General features: G+C 57.5%; 1 protein-coding gene across 5 annotated transcripts in view; it reads left to right on the top strand.

Annotated features, from left to right (window-relative positions):
* Positions 1-27,460, top strand: part of MTCL2 (microtubule crosslinking factor 2) — an 84,146-nt gene that overhangs the window by 31,842 nt on the left and 24,844 nt on the right. For all 5 annotated transcript variants that reach the window (XM_077831920.1, XM_077831918.1, XM_077831919.1 and 2 more), the window contains exons 4-9: positions 9,183-9,245; positions 15,233-16,486; positions 17,943-18,101; positions 21,511-21,636; positions 23,174-23,404; positions 25,131-25,238. In XM_077831920.1, the coding sequence (XP_077688046.1) occupies positions 9,183-9,245; positions 15,233-16,486; positions 17,943-18,101; positions 21,511-21,636; positions 23,174-23,404; positions 25,131-25,238 (1,941 nt within the window). The remainder of the gene's footprint in view (positions 1-9,182; positions 9,246-15,232; positions 16,487-17,942; positions 18,102-21,510; positions 21,637-23,173; positions 23,405-25,130; positions 25,239-27,460) is intronic.

The raw sequence follows: 27,460 nt of genomic DNA, 5'->3' as shown, positions 1-27,460 counted from the left end.
TATTGATGTCTAGCTGTGGCCAGGGATTAAGGTTTGTGTGCTGCCTGCACTCAGGGTCTCGCTGAGAGATGCCAGAACATGCAGCTCCAGGGTGTCGTTGTGTCTAGTGCTCCTCGTTCAGGGGCGAGGGCGACCCCTGCAATCCCAGGCAGATAGTGCCAATGCAGAATCGCCCCCACAGGAATGGCAGTGCCCTGTCCAGGCTTTCAGCGCTGCACAGAGGAGAGCTGCATCTGGAGAGTTCTCCCTCATTCGCATGGGCTCTCTCGGTTTGGTATCGCAGCTCCATGCCCTCTGTCTGGTCAGTTTCTCCTCCTCGCTGGAAACGCCTTCCTGCCTCCTCTGCTAGGCAGCTTGGCTTCGTGTCGCTGCGTTTCTTTGCCAGTCTCGATGCAGCCCAGCTGGGTTTGTCCTCCTGCCTCAGCCTTTCATTTCTTATTCTGAGCAGCTGTGCATGGATGGGGCAGGTGGGAGGAAAGGCCAGCGCCATGCACTGGTGTTTGAAGTCCCTCTTGTTAATCTCCACAGGGTTCCTGACAGGCTACAGACAGGAAGATGCAGCTCCTTAGCTTTGCTAGGGAGGTGGATCTGCCTGGATCTGGGATCCTCAGGGCTGTCCCAAGGGCAGTTGTGATCTGATGGAGTAGTGGGCTTGAAGTCAGACATGGCTTGTGCTCTCTTCTCTGTAGCTGACTTGCTTTGTGGCCTTGGGCAAGTTGCTTCCCCCTCATTATCTCAGTTTCCCATCTGTGAAATGGAGTTGCTAATGCTGACCCTCCTGGGGAAGGGGCTTGAGAGAGGAAGCAGTACATAAGCACAGAATATTGTCATCTCAGAGGCAAATGTGCAGTTTCCTGGAGGCGTCAGCATGACTAGAAACTGTTTTTATGCATCTGAAAGCTTGCAGGTGTGCCAGAGACAAATCTATAGGGAGGGTGTGAGAGAGAGAGAGAGAGAGACACCCCCACACACCCCTTGCCCACTGCAGGTATCTTAGCTAAAGCCAGACTCTCTTGCCTCCTTTACAGAGGGTTGCAAGGGTCCCCTCTGGGCTGGGGAGAACCATCCCTTGTGCCAGCTCTCAGGACTCTGCACTTCAGAGGTGTGTGATGAGCGGGGGCCAAAATCTCTTCTCAGCTGGGAGCTGTGTATTTTCAGTGGCTTAGACCTGAACTGCAGGTGGGGTCAGGTCAGGTCCTGACTCCAGCAGGCATCCTCTGGGATACTCACGCTTGGCTGCTAACTTATTTAGCCTGCTGTTCTTGGACTGTGTCCAAACCGTGATGCTTCTCTGGGCTGAGGTGCTGTCTGAGGTGGCTCAGCAAAGGAGCTGGGCTGGCATGCCCATGCAGTGGATACCCCGAGGCCAGCAAGGTCCCAGCTCCTCATTAGCAGCTTCAGTGATTCATTTGGTTTTCTAATTAGGGTTTCTGAACAAGTGAGTTAACAGCCCTCAGCCGCCTCTTCCTCCTGTGCTGAGGTGCATCTTGGCAGCGCAGCAGCCAAGCTGGTTAGTAGCAATACAAACAAGCCCCTCTCCACGGCTCAGCACAGGGACAGGCTTGCCCCTAAGGGGATTAGAGGCTGATTATTTCTGCAGCCGGAAGAGGCGTCTCCCATAATTGGATAAATGCTGGGAAGGCCAATTAATCACCCAGCGCATGCAACGCAACACCTGTGGCTCCGTGCATCTTCTCCCCTCCCAGGGCTGCATCTCCCGGAGCGCCTGAGTCCTTTGGTGGCAGGAGGGGGATGAGACAGGACCAGGTCCTGACGCCCAGCGGAGCCACATGGCGCAGCTCGGCACAGCAGGACTGACGTGTTAATCTGAACCCAGCATTGCCCAGCAATCACAGTCCTGCTGCCAGCCCGTACTGCTGGAGGGGTGCCCGGCGGCATGGCCGTGCTGACACCATGACCCCAGCGCCAGAGGCTGACGGGACTGTGGTGCTGATATCGCAGGCTCAGGGACGCCCTCTCCGGCCGTTACCCAGCCACTTCTCTGGCCTCGGGGTGGGACAGCCGGGTCCAGCCCCGTTCCAGAGTCATGCTGGTGTCACAAGAGCATTTTGCTTCTGAGGGAGAGAAGGGGGAGAGATGTAAGCGTGGTGTGGCCCTGCTCCTTTGGGAGGGTTTGCTCACTGCATGGGGGCTTCCCAGCAGCAGCAGCAGCAGCAGCCCTGACAACGGGCATGTCCTTGATAGCAGTGGCTTAGATCTCAGCACCTTGGCACAGCCAGCGGCTTGCACTGCTCAGCTGCAGTCTTCGGCTGCCGGGTCCCAGCACCAGCTTGTGAATGTTTCTGGTGCAGCACATGTGTTGAGGGCAGCATCCACGGGGCCCTGCTCTACTGCAGCGTCCCTGCTCAGTAGTGTGGCTGGCAGGGCTGTTCACCAAACACTTGCTGGGACTGCGGGGTTGAGTAGGCAGCTGGGCTGCTCCGCCCGGGCGAGGGGAAATGCCTGCATCTCGCAGGAGCAGGAGACGTGGTGGCTCACAGTGGAGGGTTTCTCAAGACCCACTAAAGCAGCATGAAATTTGTCCCCCTCGAGTCAGTGTGGCTTCTCTTCCCCCCGGGTCTCCACATCAGGAGCAGGTGGCAGTGGCTGGAAAACAAGAATCAAATTCAGCTTTGAAAAGAGATGTGAAAATTGGTGGGAAGGAAGGAGGTAATGTGCAGAGAATGCAGGAGCAGCCCAGGTGCACGGTGCATGCCTGGGACCTCGCTCTGCACCCTCCAAGATGGGGAACTGCCGCTGCGTGTGAGGCTCCCCGCGCAATCTGCTTGGCGAAGGGCTGATGATCATGAGCCTCCAAGGCCGCTGCACGCTCTTCTCTTCACCACCACACTATGTGGGGGGGCTCGCGGGGGCAGGGTTTGCCGTGGTTCTGCATCCTGTCTGCTGCCCTGCACGTTAAACAATGGCGATGAGGGTTCTTGTCCCGCAGGCTCCCCCTGCCCACCCGGGCCCTCGCTCCTCTTCCTGCTCGTGCTTTGCCACAACACATTGAAAATCCGCCATGGTGCCCTTGGCTACGCGCCCTGCTGGTCATCACCCCCCCTGGCTGCACCTTCCTCCTTTCTGGCTTGCCTCCTGCCCGGCTTGCCAAATGGCAGCTGCTAAGCTTACCTTGCTCGCCTGCCAGACCCACCCCCAGCTGGTGAGGGAAGAGGGAAGTGGGAAGGGCATGGCCAAGAGAAAGGGATATTCGCCCCACCTCCCTCACTCCCCTGCTCAGAGCTGGTGAGTCACAGGTGGGTTTTAGGCAGAGCGAAGCATTGGTGCTTCCAGGGCTAGGGTATTTTTGGAGCTGACCCTACCAGCAGCAAGCACTGGTGTGCACGGAGCCTGGGCTGGGCCAGCCCCCAAGTCTGTGGGTGCACAGATGGAGAATCTTGGGTCTCACTCAGATAAGCACATGCGTGTTTTGCCGCTTACCTGAAATGTATCCCAACCTCTGGGGGCTCTGCCATATCCCACCACTCTCTGCTCCACCCAGTTGCTCCCTTCTTCAGCAGCCCCTGCCTTGCCCATGGCACTTTCCCCAGGCGGGGCCCCAGCAGCCTTCTCACCCATCGGGCGCAGGCCCACTCTCCCCACACGCAGTGTCTCTGGGCAGACAGCAGGTCCTCTTTGCTCTGAGTGTGTGGGGAGCAGCCCCTTCCCCCAGGCATCCCCCACTTCCTGCCTGCTTATCTGACTCCCCCCACAGCCTCCTTCCCTAGCTGACCTTTCTCCCTTCCTCGAGCCACCCCCACCCAGGTCCCCTCTTCTCTCTCCATCCCAGCTCTGACTCCTCCAGGTCGTGGCGCCTGCTCCCCAGCTGACCTGCCAGGCTGTTCTTGGGTCCTGCCTAGGGAGTGAGCACTAGCCCAGCAGGCGTGTGTGTGGGGGGGTGTTCTTAACTCTTCTTGGGCAGCACGGCCCAAAGCTGCAGCCCCGGGCGGGGAGGTCAGAACCCCAGGTGCTGCGTGCTTGGAAGCTGGGTTGTCCGAGCTGCTGGGGGTAGGAGATGAGTGCGGGGCATCTCTGGGAAGATTCGTCATTGAGTGCCCCGCCTCACCCTCTGTACCTGAGGCCTCCTGGCTACTGAGTGGAGAACCGGGGCTAGCCTGAAGGTTTGCTGCCCTGCTGGATTGGCCTGACCAGCCGGCCAGGCTGCTGTGCATGTGGCCAGAACGAAACCCGCTGTACAACGCCAGCTGGTGGAACACCTTACCCAGGTTTCAGTTCTGCTGCCCCATGTGGGGTAGCGAGGAAGAGGCCGGCCGGTGAGGAGCACTTGCTGTGGTCTTGGAGGATCATCTGGGTCATTCGTCCCTTCCCTGAATTCACGGTCTGCTGCCCAAACACTCCCTGCTGGATGGTGCAGAAAGTCAGGTCAGGCAGCTTGGCTGGGAGGGTCCTGCCTGGAACTGGCTGCCCAGTCTGAGTCTCTCCTGTTTATCTGAGGTACTTACTCCCCCTCCCCACAGTATCTGAGCCCCTCACCATCTCCCACGCATTTATCTTCACACCTCCCGGGAGGCAGGGCAGGCCTGTGATGACCCCACCCCCTGCACAGATGGGAACTGAGGCCCCAGGAGGCTAAGGGGCATGCCTAAGGGCACACAGGAAGTCGGAGGCAGAGCAGGAAATTGAGCCTGGATGGCCCCAGTCCTAGGCTCGAGCCCTGCCCTGTCTCATCTACCGGGGGGAGTGTGATGGCTCCAGGCTCAGTGGCATCATGCTGTGGACAATGTGGTGGTGGCTGGGGCAGTTGCATTTTTAGTAGAGGTATAGGAGGGACATCTGTAACAAACTCCCTACATTTTGTATCGGCAAGTGCTTGGGCCTGCCAGCTCCATGCTGCCCTGGGGAGGGAGGAGACCACGTGAGCCTGCAATCCGTTTGGTTTCCTAGGAGGCCTGCAGCTGGAGCAGGCTGTGGGACTGAAAGCGGGTGTTAAAATCTCATAAAGCTCTCAATCAGCTGTTCCCCAAAGCCCATCTTCATGTCTGCAGCATTCGGCTGCTCTACGCCTCTGTCCTTTCCATGCTGTGTAAGGGACCAGAGGCAGAAGCTGGATTCCAATGAGCTGTGGGCATTGGCCTTTCCCTAGAGTCGCTCTGTCCCCAGCACTGATAAATCTAGGATTCATGGGCCAATATGTGTAGTGTAAAGGGGAGTTGACACATTGGTGTGCTGATGTGATTTGTGGGCTGCTCCCTGGCAGAGAAGCCCAAGAGCGTCTACATTCCCTCAACCTGTCACTTCCTGCAGTGGCTGGCAGTCTTACGCTGGGATTTCCAGGAGGCCGAGGTGACAGCTGTGGGGACTGGATGGGCCGGAGCCAGGCAGCTGGGAGGACAGGGGTTTTAGAGGCTTCCTGGGAGAACTGGACCTCTGAGCCCTGCAGGAGTGCTTCACCTTTTGCCTGGGGCAAGTAAAATAGAGCTGCAACCTTGGGGACAGAGATCTAATCTGTTTTATAGTGGCTGCAGAGCAATGAATAATGCTCTCTCCTCAAAGCCAAAAACACTCCTCCTTACCTCCCACCCCCAGGAATCCTGCTGAGCCCACATGAATTAGCAGGTAAAACAAATTCTGTTCCTGCAGCCATTGGAAAAGAATTCTAGCAGCAAAGCTGCTCCTCTCCTGGGCCAATGGTAGCACCTGGGCACCACCTGCATCTGCCCTTTTAGATGGGGAAAGAATAAAGAACTCTAGGACCCCACCTGAGAGATGGTCCCCGACCTGGGCACCTCACCTGAGCAGAGGAATCTGCCATGCTGCCCCAGGCAGGCAGGAGTCTGCTCAGAACTAACAAAACCCTTGCTCCAGGGAATGACTGGGGAGTGCTGCCTTGTCAGGCCTCACACTCCTGAACAAGCTGATAGAGAAGGTAATAAATGAGCAGGGTCCAGTTCCTCCTGTTGGCCAAGTAGCTGGACCCTACTGCATCAGGCTCCAGCCCAGGGAATGAGACAGAGACAGCACCTGTTAGTCTGGTGGGCAGGTACAGGTGCCTCCATCCTCGTGACATTGGGCCTCTGCTGCAGTGGATGCCTTTGATCAGTAGACAGTCCGATCCCACCTCTAAGTCCCTGCACAGATCAACAGAAACACCCTGAACTGGCTCAGGTCGTCGCTCTCGCAGCAAACCCAGAGTGGTGTTATGGGCATCTGAGCAACAGACATGAGTGCTCTGAGCTGTCCCTTCCAGCTCCATCCTCCTCCTCATGTTGCCCTAAATCTGGGGAAGGCCTGTGGTGGTGCAGCCTGGATTGAAGTGTCTGCTCAGCCCCATCTCCCCGCTCACTCAGTGCCTGGCGGTGGTCAGCTAAGCTGCTGAACCCAGGGCAAGCCTGAGGGGATGCAGGTAGGAAGAGAGAAGTGCTTTGTTGAGCTTGCTTCCTCTGACATCTGCCCTCAGACTGCTGTGGGTTCCTGGACTCTGTTTAAAAAATCGCGCTCTGGTGCTGTCATGCATGCTAGCCATGGGAGCGCTGTAAGGACCTGGACAGACTCTGTCTTTGGCCAGTGATGTCAGGCTGGAGCTGGGGGAGCAGTTAAGAAATAAAGATGCTGTTTCCATGCAAATCGTGATCAAGACTAAAACTGGGCAGCCAATCCAGGAAGTCTGGCCTGGAACTGAAATGACTGAAGCCGGGAGTGTAGGTGCATGACTGGCTGGCAGGAGCTGCTGGTCTAAGGTGCAACAGAGGACGGCCACTGGTTGTGAAGCCCCAGGAAATGCCCTGGGCCAAGGTCATTATTGCTACTCTGGATGCTGATGCTGGAACCACACGGGCATTTGCGACATTCTTGGTGGGTGGTGCGGGTCGCGGCTTTGCACAGACCACCATGCAGCCCCTCCTGATGTGCTTAGATACAGTATTGTGTCAAGTAGCCCTGCAAACCACCTCACAGGGTTTGTTCACTCTCTGGCCCCGCCCTGAAGCTGTCAGCGTCTCATTCCTTAGGGAGCCAGCCCCCTCACAGAGCAGCCTGTTGTGAGCACAGTTCCCCTTTGCGCCGATTCGTCCACCAGCTTCCAACCCACTTCCATCACCAGTACAAGGCCTCGGGCCTGATCTCCAAAGTCATCAATAGGTCTGGTCCAGCTGTATCGGTCACGCTGTCTGCACCCAGCATTTGTCTGGGCAGCTGTCTCTGGATCTGTGGTTTACAGAGCCCAGGGCAGCTCATGATAGAGTGACTTCCCTCCAGGGTGTTAGAACTGCAGGGAGACAGGCCGAAGCGGGTGGCTCCAGAAGGCCTGCAACAGGATTCCTGTACACGTGGAAGTTTTCCAAGTGTGATGATCAGAAGCCAGGGAGGTTTGTGCTGGTGTCCGCTTTACATACTGTGCTGCTGAGAAGTGTCAGGCCGAGCTGTCCTTTATCACCAAAAGACGGGTAATAGGAGCAGAAGCTTCTCTTGTGTGCTTCTGCTCCATGTGGGGTACAGGGTGCCCCTAGAAACCCTGGGGTGGCAGCATGGCCTAGTGGGTAGAACTGGGCGCTGCGAATCAGGGCTGCTGGCCTCCAGCCCCAGCTGTGCCGCTCTAGTCCATGGCAGACCCTCACTGTGACAGCACTTCCCTGCTTCACTGGGGATTGGCTCGGTACTTGGTGCTCTTCCATCCGCAGAAGCCGGAGGCTGGGAATGCAAGGTATTAAACGAGCTGCCAGCAGCCCCCTTCAGGGGAATCAGATTTCGGAGTAGCAGCCATGTTAGTCTGTATCCTCAAAAAGAACAGGAGGACTTGTGGCACCTTAGAGACTAACAAATTTATTAGAACATAAGCTTTCGTGGGCTACAGCCCACTTCATCGGATGCATAGAATGGAACATATAGTAAGAAGAAATATATATACATACAGATAAGTTGGAAGTTGCCATACAAACTGTGAGAGGCTAATTAGTTAAGATGAGCTATTATCAGCAGGAGAAAAAAACGTTTGTAGTGATAATCAAGATGGCCCATTTAGACAGTTGACAAGAAGGTGTGAGGATACTTAACATGGGGAAATAGATTCAATGTGTGTAATGACCCAGCCACTCCCAGTCTCTATTCAAACCCAAGTTAATGGGATCTAGTTTGCATATTAATTCAAGCTCAGCAGTTTCTCCTTGGAGTCTGTTTTTGAAGCTTTTCTGCTGCAAAATTGCCACCCTTAAAATCTGTTACTGAGTGGCCAGAGAGGTTGAAGTGTTCTCCTACTGGTTTTTGAATGTTATGATTCCTGATGTCAGATTTGTGTCCATTTATTCTTGTGCGTAGAGACTGTCCGGTTTGGCCAGTGTACATGGCAGAGGGGTATTGCTGGCACATGATGGCATATATCGCATTGGTAAATGTGCTGCACCTTCCCTCCCCTTTAACTACATCCTTGGCCAAAGTCCATTAAATCAAGCTGGGGACCATGTTGTGATGGGATTTCTCCTAGGCGGCAGCAGTGTGCCTCCATAATTAAGGTTAAGATTTTGTCATGGTTATTTTTAGTAAAAGTCACTGACAGGTCACGGGCAATAAACAAAATTCACGGAAGCTGTGACCTGTCTGTGACTTCTGCTGCTGCGGCTCCATGGTGTCCTCTGCCGCTGCGGGGTACCCCCACTGCCCGCGGCAGCTGGAAGCTGCAGGGGAGGGGGGTCTCCCTCCACACACGGTGGCTGGGAGCTGCAGGGTGACCGTATTTCCCAAAGAGAAAACAGGACACACCCAGCCACTCACCCAAGGAGCCGCCCTTCCCTTGCGCAAGGCTGTCGCCCATCGCTGAAACCCTGAGGAGGCTGTTGCCTATCGCTGGAACCCTCCCGGGGCCCTGCTAGCTGCCAGCTCTGATCCCTCAGCCCCTCGGGCTGAAGCAGAGAATGTCAGGATGACCTTCGTGACATAAACATAGCCTTACCCATAATGCAGTTGGCAGGCATTGGTATTGTTTTTGCAAATGGTTAGATTGACCTAGGTGGCAAAAAGGTCAAAGTTCACATTTTGGGGTTTGTTTTCTGCGTTCAGCAGCCCATAACCGAAGCTGGCAGCAAACGGCAGGGTTCTAGCTCAGGGTGGGGCCCACGGCCGATAGAGCAGTCTCTTGGTGCAAGTGTCTGCTTGATATTAAATAACCGAATTCACAAATGCATTGCAGTGTGCAAACGACTCTGCATAACCCTTCTCTCATCTCTTTCCAGAATTCGTTGAAGAAAAGGGGATCTCGTTCTGTGGGGAAGACTGAAAAGAAGCCGTCAGTCCAGGTACCCAGACTGTAGCCAGTCAGGCCCTCCTGGGGCCATGTTGACTATCCATGGCGTTGTAGAACTCAAAGAGCCATGCTCACCCTGCAGGTCGCCAGTCCTGGCATAGCAGTAAAACTGTGCACATGGAAGAGTCATGTCTTAATTTGCGTGGCCCTGATGAGTCGAGTGGCTCCTGGGGAATGGTTAGGGTGAAGGGTTTCTAATAAAGGGTTTGGAACGTAGCTCCCGAGGCCTGGAACCAGAAGTGCTAAGTGGGTTGGCCAGCCTGCTCAGCCATGGAACGATGCTGGTGCTGCAGAGAGCCATGTAGCTGACTTTCTCTGGGGGCTAGCTGGGGCTGTTCTCTGGAGAACATCCAATGGCTGAGGAGCAAATGGAGCATCTGCCCCTGCAGTGCTCCTACCTGGGACGCTAACGGTCGCTTTTCTGGGGAGTGCTACAGAGTTCATGCTCTCACCCCCACGTGGCTGGGTGGGGAGGCGGATGAGCATATGGCATACTGAGTGATGTGCTCTGTAAGGAATCTCAGCCAGGTCTCCTTGGCTGGAGGGAGGATACTTATGACACAGCTGGAGAGTCAAGCCTGAAGAAATGGGGTGGGGCTCAGAACAGTCCAGACTCCACTGGGGTAACGAGGATTCGTTAACCAGAAAACTACTCAGACCCAGTACATAGCTAAGTGCCCTTGCTTTAGACCTTGGCTCTGGGCCTAGCTGCATGGGATGGATGGGGATTGCATGACGGGGTTGCCTGCAATAGCAGGGGACTGGACCTGATGACCCATGAGGTCCCTTCCAGTTCCACGTCCTGTTCCCGTGTGCCTGGTGGAGAGAGCATCGTGCCTGGCTAGAACAGTGATCCCAGCACCACTTGGGCAGTTTTGACACTCTGAGATATTTAAAAATCCAAGCCAAAGCTCAGCCTGCAGAGAGGGTGCTGTGCCCTGGCTATCGGGTGATTGTGTGTGTCCCATTCACACCTGCCTCTGCAGCACGGGCCATTGCACACGGGCATGCTCAGGTATCCATCTTGCTCAGACGGTTTAGTGGATGCAGCTGAGGTGCCTCTGTCCAACAGTCTCGCCTTGTAAACTTCCCGAACATCATGCACTCTGTATCCCTGCCTTGTGCAGGACACTGGACACGCAGCAGATATGGGCTCTCTCCACTGGTGGAAGGATTTCGTCTCTCAGTGACTGGTGTGTTCAGTGGCTTTGACTCTCTAATAACCTGACCGCGGTGCGAAGGTTCAAAGTTGGTGTTGTCACTGCAGAAATGAAAGCAGTTTATTGTTCTTAAAAGCCTCTCTCAAAGGCTGATGTCAGCATTTTAGAGGTAGGAAAGGACTGACCGGTAAAGTCTTCATCATTCATTGCTCTGGTTTGTCTCCAGCGTCCAAATGCTTGATGTTGAGTTCATGAGCTGCATTAGTTAATCCCGAATAACAGCGGAATATCTGAATTACATACAACTCAAGACACTGGCAGCAATGCCAAGGGGGTTCATTAGAACAATACAATGATACAAAGGAAATAGAATCATAGAATATCAGGATTGGAAGGGACCTCATGTAGTCCAACCAACCCCCTGCTCAAAGTAGGACCAATCCCCAATTTCTGCCCCAGATCCCCTAAATGGCCCCCTTAAGGATTGAACTCACAACCCTGGGTTTAGCAGGCCAATGCTCAAACCACTGAGCTATCCCTCCCCCCAGATAACATGAGTCTGCTGCAGCAGAATGAGTGTTAGAGGAAATTCCAACTCATTGCATTGCAGGGTTAAATTTATGGCCCTGCTTAAATCTGCAGTGAGGATAAAATTGGTCTTCCAGGATTTGCGCACACAGATGTCCTCAGTTGGTATAAATCAGCATAGCTACACTGACATCAGTTGAGCTGATTTCCACCGGCTGAGGATCTGGCCTGCCATTGTACATGGGGGCATACCGTGGAGGGCACGCACACAGATTCACACACACGTACAAAGTATTCACTGGAATAGCAGGTATATCTTCCCTGCAGACTTAGGGAAAGGTCCATGTCTCCTGAGAGTTTGTCTCACCCCCATACCTGCGCAGTGATGATAAATCTGATAATCCGCTGCCCACCATGACACACTTGGTGGTGGTTCTGAAATCATTGACCAGGAAGCAGTCTGTGTTTTCCCTTTGCAGGGTGTTTGTGTCTTAGCAGATCTCTTTGGTGGAGGGGACACGCTGAAGAATGGGGGTCTGTTTCTGCTGGTTTCTTTGTCCTTTCATTTGTGGCTTTTCTTCCGTCCTCCCATATTTCATCAGTGGAGGAGCTCAGTCAAGACGACTGGATGTTCCCCAGAGCACACGTCTGTACATGTGTTGGGCACTGTGGTTAATGGTCAGGTGCACCAGTTTGCACGTTTGAGCTGCACTTGGAAACGCTGTCCCCTCTGCCATCTTTGTCCCTCTTAGTGGGAGATGTTCAGGCCTTTGAGAACATCAAAAACATTCTTACAAGACATTGTTGAGACTGAAATACAAAACCATCCCCACTCCCTCCTAATGAGATACCACAAGGGGCAGAGGGAACAAACACAACACAACTCCAAACCACAGGACATAAACCTCATGTTTCTCAGGCTGTCGTCTTCATGGAGCCAAGAAAGACCCCATGGCTGCTGCAAAGCTGGGTGAGCTCAGGAGATGGACCCCCAGATTCTTCAGAAATCCCTAGGGTGTGAGCAGTATGCTGGTGTGCAAGGGTGGGCAAAGGGATTAGGCTGTCCATGCTACTGCGCAAATGGGTCTGGGGGACTTGGGGCTCTGCCTCATGTGAGTTATGACTGTCCCTGTCTCAGCACTGTGGGTAAAACTGGAAAGTCCAGCAATTTCTCAGCAAGACTAGTCCCTTCCCGTGATGCGACTGATGTAGGCCGTGACGAGTGCAGCAGGAACACCTAGAGAAGTGGCATCCTTCTGCCTACCCTTGGCCGCGTTCGTTTCCTCACTTGCTTGTTTCTGCGGGAGGGAGCGCTGTTCATGGGTAACTCTCAGCACTGCTACTTGCGTGCTGTGAGCTATCGCCAGTGACGGCTTTGATTCATGATTGATCGCTGATTTAGAGAGTTGCTGGGGCCACATCCTGCTCACATCTGACTGGTGTAGTATGAAATGTGACTCTGTTCAAATTAAAAGGGTGTTAGGTGGAAATCAGACAGACTGCTATAGGTGGGCTTCCGTCTGTCATCTGAGTGTTCAGAGAGCACCATTCACCATCACTTCTAGGGGTCTGATGGTTCCAGGCCAGTGGTTTGGCAGTTTGGGTGTGTTGATCTTCAACACTAAGACTTGAATTTTCTCAAGATCTGAACTCCCATTCAGGCACCTGAGCAAGGGGCAGATTTTAAAAGGGTACCACATCTGGGGTGCTGAGATCTTTTAAAAATCTGGCCAGGAGTGTCCCCATGGGAGCTGCAGGGAGGTGTGGGTTTTGAAAGTCTTGCTTTTATTTAGGTGCCCAAATGGAAACCTCTCCTGGAAATCTGCCTCCAACTGAGGATGCTCAACACTTGAAAATTTGGCCCTCATAGGGTATAGTAAGGGCTATATCCTGTCCTTCGCAGTACACCATTTTTCCACTGATGTGAAATCGGCTGGTGAGCTCCTGCGGAATGTTCTGAGTGAGGCGGAAGGATAACATGAGGCCATCATGCCCACTGCTCTGTCAAGCAGGGGTTTGCGCCCTAGCTTGGGAGCAGGCACCCACCTTTACACTCTGAACGAGGCTGCAGTAAAAAACTCTGGGGTTTCATAAAGCAGCCTGGGAAGTTTGCAGAGTTAATAGCTACTGCTCATCTGAGGGTGATGCAGGCTCAGGCGTAGCTGTTGAATTTGAATTTTCAAACTGTATTAGCCATCTGGAAAAAAGATCTTGACTGCTTCACAGGGCACTCAGTGGGAGGGATTCGTCACCAGTGTGCAGAGTTTTCCCAGGAACATGCTTTCTCCCAGCCTTGAAAACAGGAAATGAAATGCGTTCAATGAGATTTACAACCAACAGACCCTTTGCATGAGGTCATATTCGTGGAGCAAAAAATCCCTAACGCACTTGGGGAGTCCAGGAAAGAAATCTCCAAATTCCTAATGGCTTGGCTTTTGAAAGACTGATGGTAATGAACAGCAGAGCTGAGATTTTCCCCTCGGCTGTCTCTCCGGACGTGGAACAGGTCCAGCTTTCCCTGTATTCCACATGCAATGGCTTCATCCCATCTTTCTGGCTTAGTATTTACTGCTGGGTTTTGAGATGGAAGTCGCAGAGTGGAAGTCTCTCTAGCCCCTCAGGCATCTGATGTCCCCTCCCCACAAGACATGTACTTGGCATTTTGCAGGGAGCACCCTGCTCCTCTGTGTGTCTCCGTCTCTTGGCGTGAGCAGGGGAAGGGGCTCTCCCAAGCTGCTTTGGAAGGCTGACTTGACAGACACCTAGAATCTGTATCAGATCAGCGCTGGCCCTCTACGCCATTGTCAGCCATGGGGCAGCTCTCGGAGCAGTGGAGTGAATTCCTGCAAAGGGAACGACAGGAAATCTTCCTGAGGGTGGGGAATAGTCTCCCCAGGGAACTGGGGGCCTCCCCGCTGCCCCATGGACAAAGTACTAGAGAGCGGTGCTGAGAGGAGCAGCCCAGTTTTGGTCCTTGGGGGAAAGGGGGTGGATGGGACCTATCAGGGTTTCCCCATCTATGCTCATGCAACAAAGTTGTGGCATAAAGGGCCAGCTACTTCAGCCGTTGTGTCAGGATGTGGGTGGGACTGTTTCACTGGCCGTTGGGAGCTGTACAGCAAAAGGCCCAGCTCATTTTGAAAATGTACCTTTGACGTTTCCAGCCCTTAGACAAATGAGATCTGTGTTTGCTGCTGCTAACGTCCGCGGGGATGTATGCAGCACTGTCCGAGAGCACACAGAGCGTCTCTGTGCCCTGCACGCTCAGTCCAAGCACAGCGAGCACACAGCAGGCTGGGTGGAGTGACGTGCCCAGGGGAGGGAGCGAATGGGAGGCTGAGCTGCTCTGTTTTGAAACAATTGACTCCTGTTGGCTGGGCAGCAGAAGGGAGCCCAGAGGGGGGATTTGTAGCAATCTGAACTAATTCAAAACACTGCCGCACTTGCACAGCAATGCCAGGCTTTCAGGAGGAAACCTGCTTGTGGTTTTTATTCTTCCACATGGAGTCTGACAGCTTGTTCCCCACGCTGCTGAAACAACATTTAGCTCTATTTTATTGGCCCGGTTAGAGTGAAGTGTGAACATCGTTTCAGTGCCATGGAGCTTCAGGGGTGTGAATTCCTCCCTGTCAGTTCAGACCAGTTGGGGCCCATCTCCTGTGTGATTAGCTGCTTTCCAGCTCTCTGGGTACCCTTTTCCTGTGTTTGCCACAATTCCATGGAGCCGTATTTCCAGGTATCTGAGGTTTGGTAGGGCCTGTAGGAACTGTCACTCTGCAGACCTGAGGGACAGTTTTCTGACAATGACAGAATGTCTGCTGTGGGCCAGTTCACTTGGTTTTTCTCCATGTCAGTGTCCCAAATTAATTCCCAACTTCAAGGGCCAAATTCTGCCCATAGGTTTGAGAGCGCAGCTCCACTTCGTGACATGAGCTCCTGGACTTCTCACGTGCCCAGTGTAACTGAGGCAATGAAACCGTTGAGGTAGGCCCATTAATTCTCAATAAACTGCAGTCCATATGAAGCCATGTCTTGTGCTCCTGGCCTTGTGCTTTGGCTCAGGTGTATGTTAATAAATTACAAATGGGCAGGTTGACTACTTGAACTTTGTAGAGCTGCAAACAATAGGTATTAAAACGCTCTGTCCTGGGAATTATTTGAGGGACATTCTCTGGCCTGTGTTGTACAGGGGGTCAGACTAGATGATCACAATGGTCCTGCGTGGTCTGTGACTCTCATTTTTAACCAGAAGCAGCCTGTTTTCTAATGCCTTTGCCATTTTGGCCCCTAGGAGGACAGCGCAGACCTAAAGTGTCAACTGCATTTTGCGAAAGAAGAGTCGGCTCTGATGTGCAAGAAACTAACAAAGTTAGCCAAGGAGAACGACAGCATGAAGGAGGAGCTGGTGAAATACCACTCCTTGTACGGGGACTTGGAGAGCTCTCTGTCCATAGAGGAGCTGGCGGACTCCCCTCATTCGCGAGAAGCAGAACTGAAGGCCCATCTGAAGCTCGTTGAGGAAGAAGCCAACATCCTGAGTCGGAGGATCGTGGAGCTCGAGGTTGAAAACCGCGGGCTGAGGGCAGAGATGGATGACATGAAGGGACAAGGCGACAGAGAGCTGATGGGGCAGGATATCCGGTTTGCTTTCTCCTCCACCAGCTGTGGGGACTCTGGGGAGAGCCAGGTGGAGCTGAGGCGACACCTGCAGTTCGTGGAAGAGGAGGCAGAGCTACTGAGGAGGTCGCTGATGGAGCTGGAAGACCAAAACAAGCTCCTCATGAATGAGCTGAACAAGTACAAGTCAGACCATGACCTGGACATCACCCTGTCAGAGGACAGCTGCTCGGTGATCAGCGAGCCGTCCCAAGAGGAGCTGGCCACAGCCAAGGTGCAGATCAGCGAGCTCAGCGGCAAGGTGAAGAAGCTGCAGTACGAGAACCGCGTGCTGCTCTCTAACCTGCAGCGCTGTGACCTGGCCTCCTGCCAGACCACGAGGCCGATGATGGAGACCGACGCTGAGGCTGGCGACTCTGCGGACTGCATCCCGACCCCTCTCTGGAGAGACGTGCCCGTTGGAGGAGAGAATGATGCCAAGGACCGCCCTGAGAGAGGGCCTGGCAACGGCAATGGGAAGTCTCAGGATAACAGCCCCACCCAGCTGTTCAAATCCAAGGACCTGGAGATTCTGCTCGGCATCCGGGACCAGGCCGCACTTGTCAGCAAAGCCATCGATGTCTTGATTTCGGACTCCAATGGCTTCACCCCCAGCCTGAAGGTGTGTCTGGACAATGACTGCATGGACCTGGTGCTGAGCGAGCCGGTGGATAACAACAGTGAAAGTCCCAGTGACTCCAAGCTGATCAACATGATCTTCGTGAGGCTCCGCGTCCTGCAGCAGGAGCTGAGCTCCTTCATGAGGAAGGTGGATCACATTGGGGACTGCTGGAAAGAGCAGATGGACCCTTTCGCCTTCCTGCCCAGCTGCGGCGCCCAGGACTCTCCCAAAGGAGCACTGCGCAAAGAGCACAGCTCTGACTTCCAGGTAGGGTGTTCTCCATAGCATTGCCGTTCCCGTGCAGTGGTGGTTGCTTTATTTGCCGTGCTGTTTCTCCTGCTTTAACAAAACAAACCCCACCTATAATGTAACCTCCCTTGTTCCTCTCTAGAGTGAATGACAAACTAACAACTCACTGCATGGTAATGAACCCACAGACAAGATAGGACTCTGCTCTAACAGAGTGTGCGTAGGGGGAAGGTGGAGCCCTGGAGATGGGGCAGGCAGAGGAACACTGTTTTGGGTCATCGTCACTTCAGAACTCTTGGGGCGTGGGCTGGCTGACACGGAGCCTGTCCCCAGCCACAGGTGAAGGGCTCTCAAGTACAGTCCTACCTCAGCATGCCCAGGGTCCATCCCAGGTGACTGCACTGTTCTGCAGACCCAGCAATAGCTGCCCGGTCTGATGCCAGATTCCTGTCATGGTGAAACATCCCCAAGTGAGCTCAGACCCCATCTAAGCGAGGCAGGAGGCTCATGTGAAATCGGCACAGTGCATGGGAGAGAGGGCAAGGGGTGCTGTCCTGGGTCTCCAGGATCCCGGTGGCACCCCACCTAACAGCCATTCTTTGGGAGAGAACTTCCCAGCCCCTTTGCTAAGTGCTGCAGAGAGAGCCCATGAGCAAGAGACTCCAGAGTGAAGATCTGAAAGGCAAATTTCAGTAAGACTCTGAGCATGTCCTCTTGTCCCTGGGGAGCAGCCCCTCCATGCCGCTGGAGCAACAGGATGCGGCTTGTCCCAAAGCACGCAGTCCCTTCGAGATGCATGGCGGCGCTCCCCTTGAGGAACGTCTCCAGCAGCACCATCTCCTCACGGCATAGACCCTTGGCCACCACCATCCCAAATCTGTCCTGCTGGGAATGTGCCAAAAACCCTGGGTTCACGCTGTTCCCCAAACCAGCCAGCACGCTCCCCCTCGCCTCCCCCGCCCCCACCCCGAGCTCCACATCGCCCAGCCCAGCCCATGTGCAGCAGGAGGAGGGGGACCATAGCTGAGAATTTGCAGACTGCCAGGGGAGGGTAGAGGGCTCCGGGCTCTGAAGAGGGAGCAGATTTCCAGACGTGTCCGGGTGGCAGTACCCCTTTCCGAAGCACACTCTCATTTGTTCAGAGTTCTATTTTCCTGCATGCTGCTGGGTTTTAGTCCAACCCAGCCCGAGCCCCCACCCCACCAGTCACTGCATGGCACCATAACTGGGGTTTGCATATTTTTCCCCTCTCTCTCTCTCCCCCACCCCAAACAATCCAGCCCACGTGTCTCCTCATCCTGTGTTTCCTTTTGTTTTCCACATTGTCTTATGCCACTGTGCTGAAGCTCCTCTTCCTCTTCATCCTTTTCGTTGTCTTGTAGTTCTTTGCTGTTTCTGAGACCCATTGTTTTGTCTGTTTTTCTTTTCTTCCCGCCCTTTTGGTTTGTTCTCATTAACTTGCCCATGCATGCAGCAGCCAGACTTTAGGGACGGCCCAGACTGGGACGCCGCGGGGAGCCGGCCCCCTGACCTGTACCGCAGCAACAACGCCATGGACGTGGACCCCAGTGTGAAACTCCCCAGGAACTACAAGCCCTACCGACCGGACGAGAACGACTCCTATGTCACCGAGGTAGGTGAGCAGAGGGGGCGGGAGCGCCCCGCCCTGCAGGAGATGAGGCTGGCCTAGGAGATGCTGAGTCAGCGGGGGGAGGGGGAAGGCCAGAAGATGTGAAAGGGGAGGCACTGATGTGGGGCAGGGGTGGCTTTGCTGGGGCCCTTGGGGATCTGCCATGGGAGAGCTCTCGGCACGTGTGTTCAGCAGGCCCATGGCCCAGCTGGGTGAGAGGGAGCACGGGCCCACAGGGCTGCTGGATCACTCTGAAAGCTGCTTTCTGGAGCTTGCCAGATGTGGGTGGGGAGAGCTCCCCTCTCTCTGTGGTAAATGGGGTGATGGGGGAGAGCACTGCTGAGCTAGTGGGGCAATGGGGCAGACTCCTTCCAGAGAGCAAAGACTCCAGCTAGCAGGCTGTGTCCTTCCCCATGTGCCAGCACCACCTGGAGGGGAGCCGGTTGTCCTGGGAGGAGAGGAGGCTGTGGGTTCCCGGGCTGCCATAAAGCCCTGCAGCCCCTCTCGTGTCTTGGAGCTCAGCCAGCTGGTGATATGGGCACTGCAGGCATGCTGCTCCCAGCAGGACCACTTCCCTAAGCAGACAGGCACAGTGCAGTCAGAGCCCAGTGCTCAAGAGAGGGACAAGCAGCATCAACCTGGGTGTCCCTAAAATGCACCTGACTCATGCATGATGGGTCTGTGTCTGTTAGCTGCTGTGGAGGATGGGGCTTCCCCCTCTCGCTATCTCCCACCTCTCTTCCCAGATTGCCCTGGGTCTGTCTGACGCGGGGAGGGGTTCTGATTGCTTCTCCACAGGCAGGAAAGTGCTGCCGGCCCCAAACGAGGAGTGCCTTGCCAAGAGAGCTCCCCGTGCTTTCTGCAAGCTGCCCACCCAGTGCTCCGTCTTCCTGACATGAAGCCTGGGGTAAATGGCTTTCCACAAGCTCTGGGAAACATTGTCACATCCTGTCTCTGAGCCGCCTCCTCTGTGCCACGGGCTTTGTGCTCCTCTGGCGCAGCAACTTCGGTGTTACCCTCTGCTGAGCCAGGCTGCGGGTTTGTTGCCAGGTTTAGCCCCCGACCCAGGGTGGTTTCATGCTTTTGTTTCCAACTCCCGAAGTATCCATGGACCTAGCTCTTCTGCAGAGTGTGTGGAATAGTCTGTGCGTGTCTCAAGAGCAGCCTTGTAGAGCACGTGGTACACTTCCGCAGCAGCTGCTCAGGTTGCAAGGCAGAGCTGTAATGAATTTGAAAGACCAGTTCCCTCCTCGTTTCAGCTGCATGTGTGGTTCACAGCAGGGACATGTAACTAGATGGAGGTTTAATTTGCCCCAAAGCTAACTCTGGGTTGGCTGGAAAACCAGACAGTTTGGCCTTTGTGGCAGAAGATGGAGCCATGACTGACTGAGAAGCTCTGCCTCTCCCCTCCCCAGTCACTGCCCCAGAGCTCGGGTCAGGGCACTCACAGCATGGCCCTGCTCCCTGGTCCTACCTCCTCTGCCCAAGGCGTCGCTGGCGTGATTGGCAGCTTGGTCCATCCCCGTCCCCTCGGACTGGCATTTCTGTGCTGCTGGGCCCAGTGCCCTCAGCTGCCCCATTGTCCCTGTGCAGCAGGCATGAGCCCTGACACTTGCCTTGGGCTACTGGGTAGTAGGGTTTTCCCCAGCCTGGCCTAAGAGGGTTTCCCCACCCTCTTAGCACTCTTCCCCCCACACACACACACACCCCTGCCGAGGCTGGGAGCTGCTGCCCTGCTGAACCCACCTGCCCTTCATTTCCTGCTCGGCCTGACTGTTCAGGAGGGACTGCTGTTCACAGCACCCTGCCTGCTGCTGCCTCAGCTCCCCTGCAGCCCCAGTGGTGGGCACCCTAGGGCAGGCATGGATCTGGCTCTGTGTGATGTTTCCGCCAGCTTAGTACTAGCTCTGTGGCCCTGCCCCTCCCCTGGTAGGGGGCGTGCTGGAGCGGGAGGGGAATGGCTCCAGGTATTCTGTACCACTGCAGCAGTGACACAAGGCAGGGCCTGCACTGGAGGCCTCCCCAGCTCCTGGCTGCCCCTCAACATGGGGGAGACAAACTGCCCCCCCGGGCCTGCACTGGCCAGTTTCTCCAGAGCAGGATCTGGGTTCTGAGCTGCCTTGGCATGAGTCTCATTGCTGTCTTTCCACGAAGCGGCGCGTTCCTGGCAGGCTGGCTCTGCTGATGGGAATCTCTGTACAAACTGGTGCCGTGTGTCTGTGCCCTGGCCTCCGGGGGCACGGTCCTGCTCCGCACCCGGCTGCTGTCTGGAAACCTTGAGCTGTGCCACCTGGCACGCTGCTCCCCGCACAGTCCCACAAGCAGCTGCAGTTCCTGTGTAGGGCTGAGCTCCGTGAGCTGGAGGGCCCGTCAGACCCGGGGAGGGCAGAGCCTCGGGAAAGGTTGGAGCGGTTGGCCTGGGGCTGCGGATCCTGGGGGGCCCCAGCTCCCAGACGAGTGGGTGTGGGACACCCAGCCAGCAGTGGGGCTGTTGGCTCCGTTGCTCTGAACTAATCAAGGTCCAAACATGGGAAAAGGGTCTTTAAAATGTGGGGCTGGGACCCCAATGGCAGGGGACGGGCCCAATGGCTCACTAGAGGTCCTGTCCCTCCCTAGGGATCCTGTGAGCAGCCACCTACTGCCAGGCATGTCCAGTGACCCTTGGAGGGACGGGTGCACTGGGAGAGCAGAGCTGCTGGAAGGGGAACTTTCCAAGAGGCCAGTTCACACCCCAGCCTCCAGCATGTCTCCTCCAAGCACTGCTTACGGGGGCGCTGTCCTTACACCACCCCTCAGCTCCTGTGCCAGGCCCGGTGTCTCCGAGCTGCTCCCTTAGTGCGGTGTGGCTCTGTGGCTAAACTGAGAGGGCTTTGGTTAGGGGCCCTGGCCTTTCCAAACCACTGCTTGGCAGCAATGGCGTGAGCTCACCCCATCCCAGCAGCAGCATGATCATGGCTGGGGCCTTTCTTCTCTCGTATGCCCAGGAGCAGTGGCTGCCATGAGGCCCCAGTACAGCAAACAGCCACCTGCCCCAGGCTCCAAGTCCCTGTGTGCCTGTCTGCAGCTCCTCCCAGCTGCACGCCGCAGGGTCTACGAGCCTACGGGCCTTGGCTGGCTAGTGAACCTGGCGGGGAAGGATGTGGCTTCCCCATTTTAAAGCTGGCTCGGCTGCGGTGTAGAGAGCGGAAGTGATGAGCTCAAGGTCACGGCATGTGTCAGGAGCAGAGTCCAAGAGTGCAGCCTCTGAGCCCCCTCCTCTGTCCCTTGGCTGGGGTGGAGCCCAGGAGAACTGTATCCACCGTCCCCTCCAATGCACTCGCGCCTGCTCCTGGGCCTTGTTCTCCAGGGGAGAGGAACGAGGCCTGGGCATGGCAGAGTGCCAGGGGACTGACTCTGTCCGCTGCCCATGCAGATCAAGGAGCTGCAGCTGGTGCTGGCTGAAGCCAACGAGAGCCTGCGGGGCCTTCAGGAGCAGCTCACCCAAGAGAGGCAGCTGAGGAAGGAGGAGCTGGAGGACTTCTCCCAGAAGATCTGCCAGGTCAGTGAGAGGCGCCGCAGGGAGCTGCTGCAGCGGCCAGGTGGGGTCTATGCCATGACTGCCTGCCCCTGCCTGCGGTGGGGGTAACTGGAGGCAGCCAAGAGCCAGGCTGGGCCTTGGGGATAGTCACAGACCTTGGAGGAGACAAGCCCAGAACCCCACCACCTCCTGGGCAGGCACGAGGCAGCCACTGCCTGCCCCATCTGCTGGGGGAGAAGGGGAGTCTCCATGAGAGCTTGGGCTGTCAGCTCCTTCAGAGGAGTGTGCAGCACCCAGGGCCCCCCGCGGCTCAAACCCGTCTCCCCCCAGCGCTGGCGGAGCTGTGCCACAGCCTCACCTTGAGACCTTCAGCGTGCCTGGGGCCCGCGGGATCGCCCCTTCCCCCAGCCCACCAGCGTGCCCGGGGCCCGCGGGATCGCCCCTTCCCCCAGCCCACCAGCCTGCCTGGGGCCCGCGGGATCGCCCCTTCCCCCAGCCCACCAGCCTGCCTGGGGCCCGCGGGATCGCCCCTTCCCCCAGCCCACCAGCGTGCCCGGGGCCCGCGGGATCGCCCCTTCCCCCAGCCCACCAGCCTGCCTGGGGCCCGCGGGATCGCCCCTTCCCCCAGCCCACCAGCCTGCCTGGGGCCCGCGGGATCGCCCCTTCCCCCAGCCCACCGGCCTGCCTGGGGCCCGCGGGATCGCCCCTTCCCCCAGCCCACCAGCCTGCCTGGGGCCCGCGGGATCGCCCCTTCCCCCAGCCCACCAGCGTGCCTGGGGCCCGCGGGATCGCCCCTTCCCCCAGCCCACCAGCGTGCCTGGGGCCCGTGAAATGACTCCCTCCGCCCCCCCGCCAGCGCACCCGGGGATGGCTCGCAGGATTGCCCTCTTCCCCCGCCCACAAGCATGCCCGTGGGATCAGCCCCCACCCCTGCAGCATGCCCAGGGCCTGCGGGATTGCCCTCTCCCAGTGCCCACCAGTGCACCTGGGGCCCTTGGGATCCCCACAGCGTGCCCAGGGCCAGCGGGATCACTCCCTGCCCCGCTCCCTCCCTCCCCCCCCCCAGCACACTCGCGGGACCATCCCCTCCCTCCCCTGCCCACTAGCGTTCCTGGGGCCTGCGTGATCCTCTCTCCCCCCATCCACCAGCGTTCCTGGGACCCCCTGGCCCACTAGCATGCCCGGGGCTCGTGAGGGGCGCACACATGCCCCATAGCCTGTCATCAGGGCAATCATCCAACATGTCTGTATTTCTCCCCCCTCCCCGCTGTTGCTCCCCACAGCTCCCTGGCACAGCACCACTATCTCCAGAGCCAGGTGACCCTGCTCTGAGCGCCCCTGGGACAGGACTGGGCCCTCCCTCTTCCACCGCTGCTCTCCCGGTGCCCATGAGGCGAGGAATGAGTGACAGCCCTAGGAGCTCTGCTCCAGTCTCAGCCCCTCCCCACCAGGGGCCTAATCCCCCAGTCCCGCCACCTGCGCAGATCCTGCAGCAGCACCCACTAGGGGTCCTCACGCGGCCCAGGGGAGGGTCCTTCTCACAGTGGCTCTCCCCCAGCTGCGGGAAGATCAGCAGAAGGCTCTCCTGAGGCGGGAGTTCGAGCTGCAGAGCCTGAGCCTCCAGAGGCGGCTGGAGCAGAAGTTCTGGAGCCAGGAGAAGAACCTCCTGGTGCAGGAATCCCAGCAATTCAAGCAGAATTTCCTGCTTCTCTTTATGAAGCTCAAGTGGTTCCTCAAACGCTGGAGGCAGGGGAAGATCCTCCACAGTGAGGGCGATGGCTTCTTGGAGGTAGGGCGTGCTGCCTGGCCTGCGTGCCATGGGGGTCCCTGCTGCAGCCAGGAGCTCCCATCCCATAGTCTGCTGGGTACTAGGCTGCACTGTCCCAACTGGAGTGGAGACCTGCAGCAGAGTCTGGGCAGGCAGGTGGCATGGAGTGGAGCCTATTCCAGCCTTTGTGACCCTACACATAGATATGCAGCCTGCAGAGCCTGTGGGTCGCAGCCCGGGAGGGAGCTCGGCATGCTGGGACCTGCAGTCTCTGGGCTATCAGCTGGGTAGAGTCAGCGTTGCCAACCCCCATCACTTCCAGCCTGGGGAGGGTCCCTGTAGGGACAGTGGGGGTCAGTCTGGCTTAGCCGTTCCTTCCTCTCTCACACTGGACTGCGGATAAAGTGCCACCTGGTGCCACCCGCACGCTCTGCAGCCCCCTAAGAGTCCTGCTCATTTAACCCAGGTCACTGCAGGGACCAGCTGCTGGGCAGTACAGTCCTGCAGTGTCCTGAGGTGAAGGGCCCCGTGGCCCATTGCTGAGCCAGCTACTCCCCGCCCTGTGCTCTGTCCTGGGTGGTTTCCTGCGTCTGGGCTGACATCTCACCCCAGACTCAGCGGGTTCCGAAAGGCTCCAGGCTTAGGCTGTGCATGGGGACACCTGGGCAGTGCCGGCCAGGGTTGGCCTGCCCTGGATCCTGCCCCCTTTTCTGCAGCAGAAGGGAGGCTGGGCAGCTCGGCGCAGGGGGAGGCGTGGGAGCAGCATGGAGACGTGGGAGCCATAGCAGGGCTAATGGCCCATCGCCTTGTGTGTCCATTGTTCTGTGGGCAGAGGTGGTGCCTGGCACAGGGTTTTTCTGGGGGGGGCATGCTGCTGCCTGGGGCCACCTCTCAATGGTGCTGGCTGCTGGAAACCTGCTGGCTGTTACACAATGTCAGCTTGCACTCAGCTCCCCAGCAATGGTCACATGCTAGGGAGGAGGTCACAGGGCAGGAAGCAGGAGAGTCCGGAGTCAGCGCAGGTCAGCCCTCAGACTCCAGCCCTGCATCCAAGCAGACAGGCCAGGGCCTGTTAGTCTGCGGGCTGCACCTCCGCATCATTACTGTTCCTGCGCACGTCCATGAGACGCCCATCTACATGCCAAGCCAGGGCAGCTGCTCCCTGCTCTAATGCCAGTTAAGTGCATAGCTGCCCCTCGGGGAAGCTTGCCCAACACCTGTCTGTGCCAAGCCCGAGTCCCTTGCTTCTCTGAGCACTAAACGTCTTCACAAACGAGAACAAATGACGTGCCCAGAGTGTGCTGCCTCTGGCCGGCAGCAACTGTGTCTGAGGCTTGGTAACAACAGCCTCATTATGGCCTGGCCTTGTGCTGAGGCCAGAAGATGACTCTGTGCCCTGGCACGAGGCTGCAGTTTCTGGTGCCTGGTACGGAAGAGCCAGAAACACGAGCTGGGGAGGTGCTGAGACCAGATCACCCCCACCCCACAGCTCTGCTGAAGGCCCTCAGTCCACGCATGCAGCTCCTCCGTTATTCCAGTCCTGGGCCCCACACACAGCTCTCCTGGTGGCCCTCCATCCCAGCTCGCAGTCACCCCCTATCCCTGGGCTCTGTTGGGTACAGGCAGCCATGGGTGCCAGCTTCTCACTGCCCCAGGGCCCCTTCCCCCCACTCCCCTGGGCCAGGAGCCCCTCGTCTGCCCGTGGCTGGAGGCTGAGGGGGACCATTGTATCTTGTTGTGCTTCCAGGTGAACAGCATGAAAGAGCTGTACCTGCTGATCGAGGAGGAGGAGCTCACCCCACAGCAGCAGGCCGATAACAAGATGTGTGCCGGAGACACCTGGACCCAGAACACAGTGAGCTGGGACCCTGGCACGCCTGCTGCGGTGGGCGCCCAAGCGCTGAGCTTGGAAGGGGGCGGGGGGGGCAAGTGCTCTGTAGTCTCTGGGCTCAGCCCGGCTCCCCGGGCACAGACTGGTGCCTGGCTCTAGCAAAGAGCGAGCGTAGAGACTGGGCATGTTTGTGGGCAGGGTGCCTTACATCCCCCCTTCCTCCTCCGTTCTCGTTTCCCAGGAGCCAAGCACACCCAGGACCAGGAGGCTGTGCAGGGCCAGGCTGAGGCGGGAGGGTGCTGTTTCCCTGGGAGCTCAGGCAGCCCGGGGCCCTGTGCGTGTCTGCTGCAGCAGCCCCTCAGTCCTTCCATCCCGGCCCCTCTCCTGGGCTGGCAGAAGGGACTGCGGGTCGGTGTGCTGCACCCCAAACCCAGCACCAATGGCCTGGTCACAGTCAGACCCTGCTGCCCAGGCAATGAGGCCAGAAGCCCTGATGTGTGCTGGGGGCTGGGGCCAGGGCTGCAGTGCAGGCTGCTCCTGCTATTTGTAAGCATTGGGGATTGATCGGAAAGTGTTAATGCCGCGCAGACGAGCTGAGGGAGCCCCTGAACCCGGTGACGTGGCTCCCGGTGCCGGCAGGAATGTGGGTGTTCCTCAGAGAGCAGGGGCTGCAGATCCTGTGCAGGGGTGGGCAGGTCTGTACTGGAAACATCACCCGCTGCTGGGGGCTGTGGGGAGGCGTTCATAGGGGTGGAAGTGAGGCTGAGTGGGGGATGTCTCTGAGCCTGCCCCAGCTGAGGCCCACGGGCTCAGGTCCATGTTTACATCGGAGAGCAGCAGCCATCCAGATGTCTGTGTTTAGCCCTTGTAAGGCAGAAGCTGGATGGGGAGGGAGCCTGCATGCAGCTTCTAGGCTGGGCTCTGAGGGACACCGCAGTGCGGGGCACCTGTCGCCAGCTCCCCGCACCACCAGGACGTCCCATAGCGGGGCAAACAGGGCAGCTGGCTGTGGGGTAAGCTCTGGCTGGCCGGAGTCTGTGCACTGGGCCCCGGGGCTGGCTGGAGTCTCTACACTGGGGCATTACGCTTTCTGTGTCATGTAGAGCAAGGGGCTGGGCCTAACCAGCAAACTGCAGGCCTAGCTTGCGGCAGAGCCGCTGTGTCCTGTGGGCTCCAGCATCCTGCTGCTCTATCTGCTGAGAACAAGGTGCGCTTGAAGCCTGGCTCCTTACTATGAAAGACACAGCGTCTGGGTGTAGCTGGCAGTACAAAGGAGCCTGAACTTCCCATCCCTGGGGCTGCACACCTGGCTGCCCGGGATCTCACAGCGGAAGTGCCAATGAAGAGACACCCTCCTCCCTGCCTTCAGCCTGTGTGAGGCTCTGCTGGGGGCCTCCATGGAGCGTGCCAGCCTGCATGCCCCTTTGCCCCTGTTCTGCAGACATTCCTCCTCTTCTCTGATCCTCCAGGGACGAACGGGGGTGTTGGGAGAGGCCCTGAGGCTGGCCTCCCAGCCACCCGGCAGGCCTGGCCTTCCTGAGATGGCGGCTGGGTGAGCTCAGTGGGCAGGGCCAAGTTCTGCAGGAACTGGCCCCTGCTGCAGCTTCCTCGGGCCCTTCCGCTTGTGGGGTTGGGGGAATGGCCTCTCACCTTCCTCACGGGCCAGGGAGGGGGTAGCCTCTACATGCTGACCCTAGGGTGGCTAGCAGGGGTCCCTGCACTGTTTCCCAGCCTTCTGCCCCGGAACTGCTCCAGCAGGGGTGGGGCGGCAGGCGGAAGCCAATGGGCACTGAGAGCGGGTGGCAGTGGGATGCTGAGCTGCTCCGGCAGGAGCGGGGAGGTGGCGGGTGGAAGCCAATGGGCACTGAGAGCGGGTGGCAGTGGGATGCTGAGCTGCTCCGGCAGGAGCGGGGAGGTGGGTGGCGGGTGGAAGCCAATGGGCACTGAGAGCGGGTGGCGGTGGGATGCTGAGCTGCTCCGGCAGGAGCAGGGAGCTGGGTGGCGGGCGGAAGCCAATGGGCACTGAGAGCGGGTGGCAGTGGGACGCTGAGCTGCTCCGGCAGGAGCGGGGAGCTGGGCAGCGGGCAAGGACTCTCCCAGCCCTCCTGCAGCTGGCCAAAGTCCTTCTCCCGTTTGTGTGAGGGGCACTGGGGATTTGTGCAGCTCTGTCTCCCAGTCCTGTGCTCTGCCCTCCCAACTCTGCAGCCTACTGGCCTGAAGGGGCTCGGGGTTACTTCTGTGTCCCC

The sequence above is a fragment of the Eretmochelys imbricata genome, chromosome 13 (assembly GCF_965152235.1).
Source record: "Eretmochelys imbricata isolate rEreImb1 chromosome 13, rEreImb1.hap1, whole genome shotgun sequence".
Classification (NCBI taxonomy): Eukaryota; Metazoa; Chordata; order Testudines; family Cheloniidae; genus Eretmochelys; species Eretmochelys imbricata.
This window is presented reverse-complemented; position numbering and strand designations above follow the sequence as displayed.